The sequence below is a fragment of the Cornus florida genome, unplaced genomic scaffold (assembly GCF_030987335.1).
Source record: "Cornus florida cultivar Cherokee Brave unplaced genomic scaffold, ASM3098733v1 CherokeeBrave_3.0.0_Hap2_Chr08, whole genome shotgun sequence".
Taxonomy (NCBI): Eukaryota; Viridiplantae; Streptophyta; class Magnoliopsida; order Cornales; family Cornaceae; genus Cornus; species Cornus florida.
The window spans coordinates 17209090-17221640 of NW_026775578.1; the positions used below are offsets into that span (position 1 = coordinate 17209090).

General features: G+C 32.7%; 1 protein-coding gene across 2 annotated transcripts; it reads left to right on the plus strand.

The window, feature by feature from the left end:
• Positions 1–1490: 1490 nt before the first annotated feature.
• Positions 1491–5772, plus strand: LOC132269856 (uncharacterized). Of its 2 annotated transcripts, none has more exons than XM_059771091.1 (7): positions 1491–1761; positions 2040–2080; positions 2188–2251; positions 2486–2671; positions 4236–4307; positions 5267–5445; positions 5541–5772. In XM_059771091.1, exons 1-7 carry the CDS (start codon positions 1615–1617, stop codon positions 5656–5658), a joined length of 807 nt encoding a protein of 268 aa, XP_059627074.1. In that variant the 5' UTR covers positions 1491–1614; the 3' UTR covers positions 5659–5772. The 2 variants fall into 2 exon arrangements, with proteins under 2 accessions (XP_059627074.1, XP_059627075.1); XM_059771092.1 differs by having other exon boundaries at positions 1668–1761; positions 2183–2251.
• The last annotated feature ends 6779 nt before the right edge of the window (positions 5773–12551 follow it).

The window sequence follows — 12551 nt, forward strand, 5'->3', positions numbered from 1 at the left end:
TGGATCGATCTTCAATGATAACGCTTTTTGGATAAAAACAAATCTGAGATATTTTGAAGATATTTTTGGGAAAAGGACAAAAGTGGTTGGTAGGGTGGTACAACTAGATAAGATCAATCATTTGGATAAGGACAAAGCAGTTCGATCGATCGAATAATGGTGTTGGGTCGATCGAACTTTTGAGATCTCTGAAAATGTCATCATGGCTCTTATCCATCTTGAAGTGCTGAGATCGATCATGTTGGATCGATCGAACTTTGATTTGAGATCGATCGAATATATTGATTTTCACCTTTTTCTTCCTTTTGCTTCCACTTGGCTCCTTTCTTTGATTCATCTCAGAATTACTTCAATTAAGGTCTTGTTTGGCTAAGTTAGCTTATTTTCTGGGTAAGTGCTTGAAAATGGAAATAATACGAAATCAATCTAAAACAGTAAAGTAAGATCGATAAAGGTACTAGAATGCCTAAGCTTAAGGGGTTTAAATACGCACTTTTTAGCGCTTATCACATACTGTACTCTTTTTTCCTTCGCTATGGTTTTTCCCATTGGGTTTTCTTAACAAGGTTTTAATGAGGTAGTTTTAACCTATGCAATACCATTTTCAAATACACAAGAATAATGTACTCTTTTTCCTTCGTTAAGTTTTTATCCCATTAGGTTTTTTTTAGTAAGGTTTTAACGAGACATATTCTCAATGTAGTATAATGGACCCCAAAGGGGAGTATTGTAAAAGTTGATATGGGGTCCACATATTTATTACTTTACACCAATTATATAGGCTTATTGATATCAGAAGAAATAAATGTATGGTGTGTGTGTATAGGCGTGGGAAGTGAATAAGAAGTGGAGGAAAAGAATAGTGAAATATGGGGAAAAAAGTGCCTATATATATGTGTGTGTATTGTGATGAAAGGTGTATCCCGAGATAAAGTAGTAATACAAAAGCTCACACTTTCAGACTCATCTCCTGTGCTCTTTAGTTTTTGCTCTAGATATATTTTGTTCTATATTTATAAAATCAATCAAATTATATGGACTAAAATCAGGGGTGCATATGATCCGGTTCAATATAGTTCTTAGCGGAACAGAAATCGAAACTGAAACTGGAATCGTTGGGATATTGAACCGGAACTTTAACCAAACAGTGAAGATCGATCTAGTTCCACAGTTCCCATCATACTTTCGAGATCACCAAATTAGGAGGGGGGAGTTAACTAATTACCTTCATCTCCATCCAGCAAAGTCCATGTCAGAATAGTTGGTATTGCTTACTTAATTTTGTGCATAACAGGAAGCAAAAATGAATCCCTGCCTCTAACATAGCAACCAATTATACATAATGGATTTAGGAATGTTACTTACCCATTGGGCCATTGGGTAGGCTAGATTTAAGGTTTCTGCACGGCCCAAAACGGAAAGCGCACATGGACCATTTGAGCCTATAAAACAATATGCCCGGTAGCTTGGCCCAATACACTGGCCTTGTGCGAATTCCGAACTGCTAAGCAGACACCTCTGCAGCTCACCGAGGGGCGAGCAGAGAGAGAAAGAACACTTTTACAGAGAGAGAGAGAGGCGGGGAAGAAGAGTAAGAGTGAAATCGAATCGAAGATGTTGCGATTGAAGCGAGTGGCCTCAACCACACCAGCGATTTTGGGTTCTCGGCCATTGTTCGCTAAAGAAGATAAGCTGTTCTCTCGCATCCCTCGAAACCAGCCATCTCAAAGGACCTCAAATCGCTTCCTTGACTTCTACCAGGTTGTTGGACTTTCCCAGTTTCACTTATCCATCTGTTTGGTAGCTGAGAAACGGTAGGAAAATATAAAGTTTTACTAAATCCTTACACCGTCAATAATTTTGGAATTTAAGCAGTTATACCACCGTACAGAGTTCAAAAAATGAGCTTCTTTTATTTTCCTCAGATTTCTCAATTACAAAACAGGTTGAATTCTATCAATTCTGTTTATATATCTAGTTCTTATTAGAAACTGTTTGTCGAATAATTTATCAATTTACTGATTACGGTTTACGTACAGATTGGAAACAAAGCCGCTATCGAGAAAGAGCGGGCTCGGCTGTACGTTTCAATACAAATATTGCATTATTTATACTCTTTTGAAAGAGTTTATGATTTATGATTTGGGTTTAAGCTATTATACCGTATGGATATGTTATTTAGGGCAGTTCAGATGAGATGAATAGGGGTTACTTCGCTGACATGTCGGAGCTCAAGCAACATAGTGGCAAGGTAAGGAATGCTGATCAAATTTGCTGTATGTCATGCGAATTTATCATAATTATATTCATGTTGCGTTTGGGAGCATTGAATTGGTGCTTTGGATTTGGGTACAAACTATGAACTAAATTTCCTCCAATCCCAATCCAAGCCGTGGATTTGGTGCTCCCAAAAATAGCATCAACTCAATAATGAAGTTTTTTCATGTTAATCTGTTAGTTGAATTTGGTAATTTAATTTGTGTAGATTGCAGTGGCGAATAAGATTTTAATTCCAGCAATGGCAGCTGTGAAGTTTCCTGCATTAGAAGTGAATTACTCGGACGGTACAGGTCTTAAGCTGCCCATTGCTTCTAATGGAGATGATGTTGTTGACAGATCAGATGTCCCACAGGCATCCTTACTATGTCTTTCCTTCCGAGCAAGCTCTCAGGTTTGAGAAAAACCTTGATTCATTATGATTAATTGATTTTTGTACTTAACACACTCAAAATCTTTATTTACAAGGAAATTAGGGGATCTTAACTGATGGTGGTAAATTACATTTCAATTCTAGAATACTAGTATTTAAATTCTGGAATGCAGAATAATTAGGGTCCCATAATCGCCTCATCCTTGCCCAGCCCGTTTGGGCTGTTAGCCTGTTAGTGAGCTGAGAAGTGGGTTGCTCAAGCTCGAGTCGTAAAATTAACAAGCTCTAATTATTCATGAGCGAACTCAAGTGGGCTTTTCCTCAAGCCATTTTTTTGGGCTTGAGTATTTTGGCTTTCATCATGGCCTTCAGACATTCACTAGCTTACCAAGCTCAAAAAACTAACGAGGTTGAAAATGTAATAAAGCTTGGCTTGTTGATCTCATGAGTTGGTCACAAGTGAGTCTCTAGCCGAGGTATCATAAGCCGTATTCGGGTATCTCAGTTAGTCTCATATCCCATTCTTGGAGTTCATCCTTTAAGAATGCTTTTTTATTATAATTCTCATAAGGTGTAAGCTGCTTGATTATATTTTTTTTATGTGACATTTAGATGAGAAACTTTCAGCTGAAAGTTCAGATGGTTGGGTTTGTCTAAATAATTAATTAATTTTCATACAAGTACCTTGGTTAGTTGGTTTCTGGTAAATTTGATTTGATTTTTTATTTTTTGTTTTTGACATTTTGGCCACATACTCGAAAAGTTGAACCATTTTGGCTGTCCCAAGTATGTGGTCAATTCAAAAAATCAGATAAAGTTAGATAAAGTTGCGTTCCCAAACCAATCCCCTTTTCCCTCTGCAAATTTGCTAATGAACAATGCATTATATCATATAACACTTGTGGTCAATCTGCTCATCTGTCTCAGGGTTTGCTGTGGTTGTTTTACCTCTATTGGGGTGCCATTATTGCTATTTGCTACCTTCATGTAATGCAACATTTGCTTTATGTGGTAGAAAAAGAGTGCAAGGACTTGATATTACTTCTCTAAGAATAAAGGGGAAAAGAAACCTGATTCTTCACTCATGACTCATGAGTTCTATTCTGAATGGAAGTTCAATGTGGTCATCTCTGCACGATTTACTTATCAGTTGGTTATATCCCGCATTCAAATGCTTTTAAAAATAAAAATAATTCTTCAATCCCCTAGCATGCACTTTTTGTTTCAGTAATGATTTTTTTAGGGCTAAATTATGTGGCATGATTTATATTGAGACAGTGAGTTGGCTGGTTGGCTCTAAATTCTCCAGTGATTTTGGTCTCCTTAAGCATGAGGTTACTTTTGTATTGGATACTATTTCGATCATTAATACATTGCGAAGCTCATGCTTTCCCATTTTTATGGGAACTTCTGTGAAACAAAACAGGTGACAAACACAAAAACCTTCTATTTGTGTTCTTGGGTTGTTTTGAATACAGAGGCACTGGTTAAACTAAAATGGACAAACATCTTATTTGTATTTTTCTGGAACTTCCAGTAAGCTGCATTATTTGCCATTGTCATGGAATTTTCTCTTCTTTGACAGTCGATGGTTGATTCTTGGAGCGTGCCTTTCCTTGATGCTTTCGGTAACTCTGGAAAAGTTCAACTATATGAGGTATTGTAAGTAACTTTTATTTTCTTTTAATTGATTTTTTCTTTTTAATTCTATGCTTTTGTTTTACTCAAATAATTAAAAACATATTCAACAACTTTATGATGCTATGTTACGATTGCTTGGTGCAGTGGTAAAAGTTTGGATTGACAAGCATGATTGACGCATATCTGAGCTTTAGAACTGCTTCTTTCTGCAAAATAATACTTAAGGTCTTAACTTCTGTATTTGATTGCTAGAAACCTAGGATCTGGGGTCCATATAGTAAATTAAGTGTTTAATTGAAATTTTCTCAATTAATCTCATTATTTTCCTGCTATAGTTTTGAATATCTTCTTCCATTATACGAAGATATTCATTTCAGATCATCCATTACAGTTATGTTAACACGTTGTTCTTAACTGATCTTGGTATTGATTTTTTATGGATTGTCATTTTAAGTGTGGTTCTTGGTATTGGTTTAATTGGACTGGACCATGAAATTGTTTCTCTTCTTATCCCATTTAGTTATTGTTTGTGATCTATTTTACAGTAATAGAACAACCATTATTTCACCCTCAAACCCATCCTCTACCCATCGGCTTCAGTTTTAACGGTAAAAATCCTAAAATACTTGCTGTCCAAAAATTTCGACACCTTTCTGAATTTCTGCAGCCTATTATTTTTAAGATGAAGTCAATTCCAATTGGTGTCCATGACATGCTACACACCTTTCCTCTAACCTTCAAGTCCCTAACCCTTCAAGTTTTTTGTATAACCAAAATCTATAATAAGCCCAGTTGTAGGTGACATTATCTTATATTTTATTGTGTTGATCATCGAAGTTCAAATGCAATTATTGCAAATATGATTTTTGATGCGCATTTAGCTTCAGTGGTGTATGTAACTAAATAATTTACGAGTTTAATTATTCTTGTCTTTCTATAATGCCATATATTAAGAAACAAGTTATTGCATTTCAGGTCTCCCTTATAGACTCCTGGTTTTTGTCACTTAGTCTGGTTAAGAGGTTACTCCTTCGAATGATGAGGAAATCTAGCCCTGATGGAAGGGAGGGTGTCCTGCAGAGACAGATTGTTTATTCATTTGGTGACCATTATTACTTCAGAAAAGAGCTTAAAATATTGAACCTTCTCACCGGGTACCGAACCTTTTCAGTTTGTATTATCAGTCATGATTAACCAGATTAAGTTTGTTGGTGATGAGGTGCATTCTTCTATTTTTGATACTATCCAGGTATATCTTCTTGCTTGACAAATTTGGTCGAATACGGTGGCAAGGATTTGGATTGGCGACACAAGAAGAGTTGTCATCGCTTTTGTCTTGCACTTCACTTTTATTGGAAGATAAATGAACTTTGCCTAAGCATAGTTTCAAGCACATCTTTAGGTAATCTTGTATGCCACATCAGTGGAACTTGATTGAGTTGAAATTTTTTGATGGTGCAGTTATATTTTACCTTTCTTAATTTTCTTTCTCGTCAATTTGGAGTATGTTGCACCACTTCCAGTGTGGGGTGATTGAATTGGTAAACCTAATTAGTTCCAATGATATCGGTTTGTGGGTAAAAAAGAAAGAGAGAGAGAGAGATCCCTTGTTTTTAATGGGAAATTATGTGGAATAAATTTTAGAATTACAAAATATAAAGATTTCTAGGGTTGAATATAGAAGCTTGTGGTTACGTTTTAGCATTCATGAAGTGGTACTAGTACATTTTGTTGTCAAACTACCTCGGTGCATGCGCACATTGATAGCATGGGCATGAGAGAGAGTTAGTCCAACAAAATAGAACACGCGCCACCTAACTAGGAATGATGGCAAGAACTTCATCCAATTGATATTTTGACATCATCACCACAAAGACAATGCTTTCTATTACGTATGCGGTGCAACTATTATTTGGTTGTTTCTGCTTGAATTGTACGAAACGAAATTCTCATATACAGTTCTTGAAGGGGGAATCCCACCTATCTGCAATCGCCTGAAGAGCACCTCGAGATTCAGGCGATTGCAGATGATATAATCTGTAGAATGGACAAGAACTTTATCCAAACAAATCTTTAGGATGGAAACGAGGAGTGAAAAACCAGGGAGGGCAGAAAAGGGTTCTGCAAACGACTGTCGTGGGTTCTTTGCATAATCAAAAAAACATTGTATTGGTTCAAGTGATACGAGCTTTCCTGAGTTCAAGCAAAAAAAAAAAAAAAAATGGAACCTAACACCTCTCTAAGTCATTGGTGTAGATTCGACTGTAGATGCTCCTTTGCTACTTCATCCCCAACTCATATTGCTTGTATAATAATTTTGTGTATCTATCGCACTGTGATATATACATTGTTGTGTACAAACAATCTACATTCATCACAGGACCGACCAAAGCAGCCGTAAGATTCCAAATTTCTTAACCTTTTTTGGAATCCATCATCTTAGCGACCAAGGAAAAAACATGAAAGATCAAAATTTTATTTTGTGGAGTGGGATTAGCATTTTCTTTTGCATTGTACATTGGTTTCTATGAATATAATTGATGTTATTACCAAGTTACCAATGTTTTGGCCTTGTTGATTTCAATGTTTTCCGTAAGAAGAAAGAAAAGAAATTTCACCAACATGATGCATTAGTTGGTGTACCTGTAGCATAATGATTCTTTGACAAAGTTCATTTTGTATTCTTATTAATCTCTTAAGGTAAAAAGAGACGGCTTGGTGAGAAAGAAAAAAATAAAAATAAATAATTGAATATATGCCGACATTATACGACACAGCCCAAGTCCTCAAACGACCATTTTATGCTATCCATTGAAATCCTATAGTGTAACCCAGTCAAATTAAATATCTCGATTATATTTACTGGACCAGCTGTTACTTGTGTAACCCAGTCAAATTAAATATCTCGATTATATTTACTGGACCAGTTGTTACTTGCCTGATATAAACTATTTCTTATCAAAGAAGTTTTCATGGTTTAGTTGACAAATAATACATTATATAATTTATATTTGACTTGAGCAACATGTCTAATCTTCATAACAACTCATCTAGAACTTTTCTGGAACGATGCATGCATGCCGCGAAATCATCAAACAACCCGAAAAAATAAGTTACCAAATTTATTTCCAACTCATTGACTTGAAAAAATAGGAATCCATCAGCAAGTTTGGTGCCTTGTATATAACAAATTTTATACAAATATAGAAATAATGTTTTTTTTCCCCTAATAATATAAAAATAATGATTTTTTTTTTTTTTTTTTGTAAATTATATAAAAATAATGTTATGAGTATATATATCCAATTTGTTCCTTCCAGTGCCCTTGATTAAGAATAATTATATTGGGTAATGGTCTTTTATACCTTAGGTCTTCATCTTTTAAACAAGAGTTCTTTTTAGAGTGTAAAAGTAGGACTAACTTGTAATTTTTTCATTATTATTTCTCAAAGATAGAGATGTAGAACAAGCTCGATGCAGTCCAGCTTGAAAAACTAAGCTAAATCAAATCTTCAAACTAGTGTAAATTAAATTAGGATTATCATTAAATAAAAAAACAATATAATTTGATCTACCAATTAAATTGGACACTATTGCAGCACTATTGCTCGCACCTTTTGTATATACATTAATCCATTTGGTTTCGTTCTATAAGGAGAATGATTCAGATTGAACGATAAATGACTATAAATTTGATTATAAATATATATATATAAACTAATAAATAGTTTATCTATTATTTTTCTTTGCCGGCATAAAATTTACACTCCAATGAACCGTAAGGGGAATTGGACTTCTATCTTCCACTTGGATGGGTAGAAAAATATTACCATTAAGTTATAACCCTTATTTTTTTTAAGAGATAATATAATTTACATTGGGCATATTTTTTAAAATTTTGAGATTAATTTTCTAATTTGGAAATTTTTATGAATTTGCAAACTTTTACAAAGTAATTTGTAATTTGGAGAGAGAGTATGCAAAAAAAAAAATTTCAAATTTAAATTTATGTAAAATATAAAACAATACTATTTGTCCATATATAAAAAAATTATGAGCTAAATTGATCTCATTTCAAGTGTACAAAGTGAGACTACTACACACGTCATTTGCCAAGTTAAAGGATAAAAATGGCATTTCACATTGTCAACCAACAGGGGCCAATTCAAAACTTCACAGCAACTTTCTATATAGTAACTTGTTTTAGAAGAGATAATAGGAAGCTTCCTTTTCAATATACAGTATATGTTTAGGTGGGTCCGGAGCCAAATGACCATGCAAGGTTCATCATGTGTCTCCCAACTTGGATTCACATTGAACAATCAAAATGTGGGGGGACACAAATTCTGTTACAAAATGATTTTTCTGAGGCCGGCATTGTACGTCACATATGTCAATTGACGCACACGCTCGCGAATTAGTCCTCGAGTATTTTTCCATATGGCGCGACAAATTTTAATTTTTTATTTTTTTTAAAAATAGACTTTGGAAATAAAATGATTTTTTTTATTTACTTCTAATTATCAAAGATAGTTGGGAAATCCATGTGTTATTGCTATACCATGTCTATATATATATATATTTATTTATTTATTTATGTATGTGCGCACGTCATCCTTATTCAAATTCAAAACCAAACTCTTTACTTTGATTTTTTTTTTCTTTTTTTTTTTTTTAATCTTTTTCTTTAGACTTCGAGAATGTTTCCAAGTGGAGCAGTTTGAAAACATGCGTATTTTTCTAGTGAAAGTTTTAAATGGCCAACAGCTTATGAGATTGGAAAAGCCCCATCGCCAATTAGGTTTCAAGTTGTTCAAGTTGTTCGTGAAATTGATGCCTGATTAGTAATTACTCACTAATCTAGCATTTGTCCACGTTAATAATTTACAAAGGACAATACTTACATATGTATCCTTGGGTAGATGCCATGCTTCATCTCATGTAGTCCAATTACAAATAGAAATAAAAATAAAGAGGGTGAGTGAATGTAAAGTATAAATTTTTGAAAAAAAAAAACGTCTAAATTTAACTTCTTTACGGTGAACTATACTTTACATTTATGTTTTTCTTTTTGTTATTTTTTAATTTTGTAAATAAATATAATGTGCATTTGTGATTAGTCCACATAAGAAGGAAACACCTTACTCAGTGGTGAATATTTAGGTATTATCCATCACAAATTTGAATTAAAAATTTTATTTTTTATTTTTTAGAGCTTGTTTGACAAATTTTTAGTTTATATTTTGTGTTGCAAGTAATATACAATATCAATACCAAACATTGTAAGAGCATCTTATGTGTATATATATATATATGATGTATCATAATAGATTTATACAAAAAATTTGAATTATTTATTTTTAGCTTAAGCGGTTATTTTATACCTTTTGTGTAAAAATATATTCCCCAATTACAATTAACCAGAATCATGTATGGACCCAAATAATTTTTACAAACATACTTAATACATGGTTGATTTGTTAATGGAATAAGAAATAAAGAGAAGAAAGGAAATATGTTGATGTGGTTGTATAAAAAAGTTGTGTAAAATACATAACAATTTTATATATTGGTGAGAATTTTATACATTTAGTGACGTGGCAGTGTATTTTAATAAGGGTATAAAAAAAATTACATATCATTCATGGCCGCGTTTATTTTACAAAAATAAAAAAATTAACGAATTGCTAAAGATGCTACGACATGATTTTATAACAAAGTATAAGTTGTTTGACTAATTAAAATGATACGTCAGTCTCATAATTAAGTTATAAATAAACTCAAGACTTACTCAAAATAGGTTATAATCAAACACAAGATGTTTGACCAATTCAACAAATGTATATAATTAATGTGCACATTATTTGGCATTAGGGTGAAAATTCGCGTTCATGAATCATAATTGCATCGTATTGATGTAAATATATTATACTCAATAGATAAATTCAAATTTAACTCATTTAATAATTGTCAGAATTCTCAATACTAACCGAACATATTTATTAACCCGTTTAATGACATTTTTATCAAAATGTGAGATTTAATATTCAATTAGATAATAAATATTAAAAAAAAAATTTGTCACAATTAACCCAAATATTCCAAATAAGAAAAAGAAGCATAAAGCGTAGTCAATATTTAAGTTGAAATGACTTAATTATTTATAGTAATTAGATTTATACATGTAATATATTACATTAAGTCACATGTTAAGTTAAACGGATTAATTTTTTAATCATAACTCAACATAATTAAATAAAAGAATTAATAGTGTCAACCTATTTATAACTCAATCTTTTTAGTATCAATTCAAATTTACTCATCTGGTACCGTGTTAGAATTGTATTCACGAACAGTGTTGTAATGGGCATGCAATATAAATTATATAAACATTATTATTATTTAGACCACTTTCGAACATCAACGGTACCATATTGAGCCGTGCAGTGGTACAAGCTCTGTTTGCTAATGAATGTCGCTGCATCGAAATTGGAGACATATCCCTCCACTGTTTTTTTTAGCCAACCCAAACAAATCTGACACTAAAGAGACAAAAAATTAAGAGAAAATCACAAGCATGTCCTATGTCCAAAGCTCTGTTTGGCCAATGACAGCCTTTGCCCTCGGGGCATATTAGTCACTTAAACAAAAAAGACAAGCCCACTAGGTCTCCAACTAGTGTATTATTTTTAAAAAGTAGTAAAAGAAAGCAAAGGGACGTGGCGATTGTTTTGCTTTTTGCTTTCCAAAAACAGAGCAGTCAAGAGCCAAAAAATTTCAAATAATTGAGCACTTGGCTTTGCTAAAGTGCGCAGTCATAGTCCAATTTTTTTTTTTTTTAAGTCTATTCTGGGTTGCCCCTCTAAGCATTTGTTATGAGGTCTCTTTTTAATTAGCATATTTAAAAATATATATATTTAAATTATATCATCACATATTCTGCATTAAAAAGTGATCACTTTGTTAAATATATATCTATAGCTTAATACACTGTGATCAAAGAAAATAGTTTAATTTAATAAAATAAAGGCACAAGAAAAATCATACTATCAAAATTTGACTGATTTGGGTAATTTAATATAAATAAAATTTGATATGAAAATTTAACCATAATTCTCATACAATTTTATTTCAAATGATTAGATATCCAACTCAATATTATTACAATATCAAGAGAAAAAAGATAGAGTTCACAATAACTGTCATGAGATTGACCTCGTTGTAATTTTACTCTAATTATTATTAGGGTTCGTGCAAAAAATACTATAGGTTTATTTTTGGGGCGAACTAGGGCCTCATGTCATTCAACCATCAATGAAGCAATGAAAATACTAAACTATCCTTCTTGAAGTAAAATAAAGAAGAGTAAAAAAACCTACTGATTGTAAAATGGCCATAATGGCCTTGAGGAAACAACGGGATTTTGGAGGCACTAGATTTATATAGAAAATGGGCACATTTTGGATTTTAAAAGGACATTTTGAATATTCCGTCCGTTTTAGAAAAAATGTAGTGTTTGTAGAATCATGACTCATATGACTTGCAACATTTTTTTTGGAGCGGAAATAAAATAATATTTAATATCATTAATTAATCATGGCACATGACTTGCAGATAATCAAAAACTTGTATATCCAAAATAAACTAGATAGGTGTTATTTGTATAGAAAATAAATTTTAGAAGTGTTTTTTATACACTTAACCCTTATTATGACGAACCACATGTTTCAAATTTAAAATCAAGTTCTTTACAGGAGTGTTCAGCGTAAGAAGAAGGTTCATGGTGTACTTTAGGCTTTATCATTTCAAAAAGGGTCCACATAAAATGGGTGGCTCTATTATTTGGGTGTTTGGACATGGGCCACCCCCACTTATTAGCAATACAAGGGGACAGCCACCAAGTTAAAAAAGAAGTAGGTTTGTGTGGTCAAATCAAAAGCTCATTACTCTAGTTTGTTAAGCTAATTATAGTTATTCCAGTATATTTTTTGCCTCTTAAGATTGCACTTAAGTGGACAAGATTATTGATTAGGTACAAAGGCACAATCCCAGCGAATAAATATGGAAAAAAGTGACAGTGCCGACATGTTGAATGTGGGAAATAGACATATTTTTTTATTTTTTATTTTTATTTTCTCTCTAATGGACAAATTGAGCGTTGGCCCACGTATGTAAAATTGAAGCCCTAAATTGTTGGATAAGGAAAATGATATTTATAGACTTGCTTAAATTTTGCACCAATTTGTTATAATGAATTATC

Excerpts from the sequence above, each read along its gene's own strand:
- LOC132269856 (XM_059771091.1), top strand. The coding sequence starts at position 1,615 with ATGTTGCGATTGAAGCGAGTGGCCTCAACCACACCAGCGATTTTGGGT. Across the intron at positions 1,762-2,039 it reads GCTTCCTTGACTTCTACCAG|ATTGGAAACAAAGCCGCTAT; the intron begins GTTGTTGGACTT and ends GTTTACGTACAG. Across the intron at positions 2,672-4,235 it reads CCTTCCGAGCAAGCTCTCAG|TCGATGGTTGATTCTTGGAG; the intron begins GTTTGAGAAAAA and ends CTTCTTTGACAG.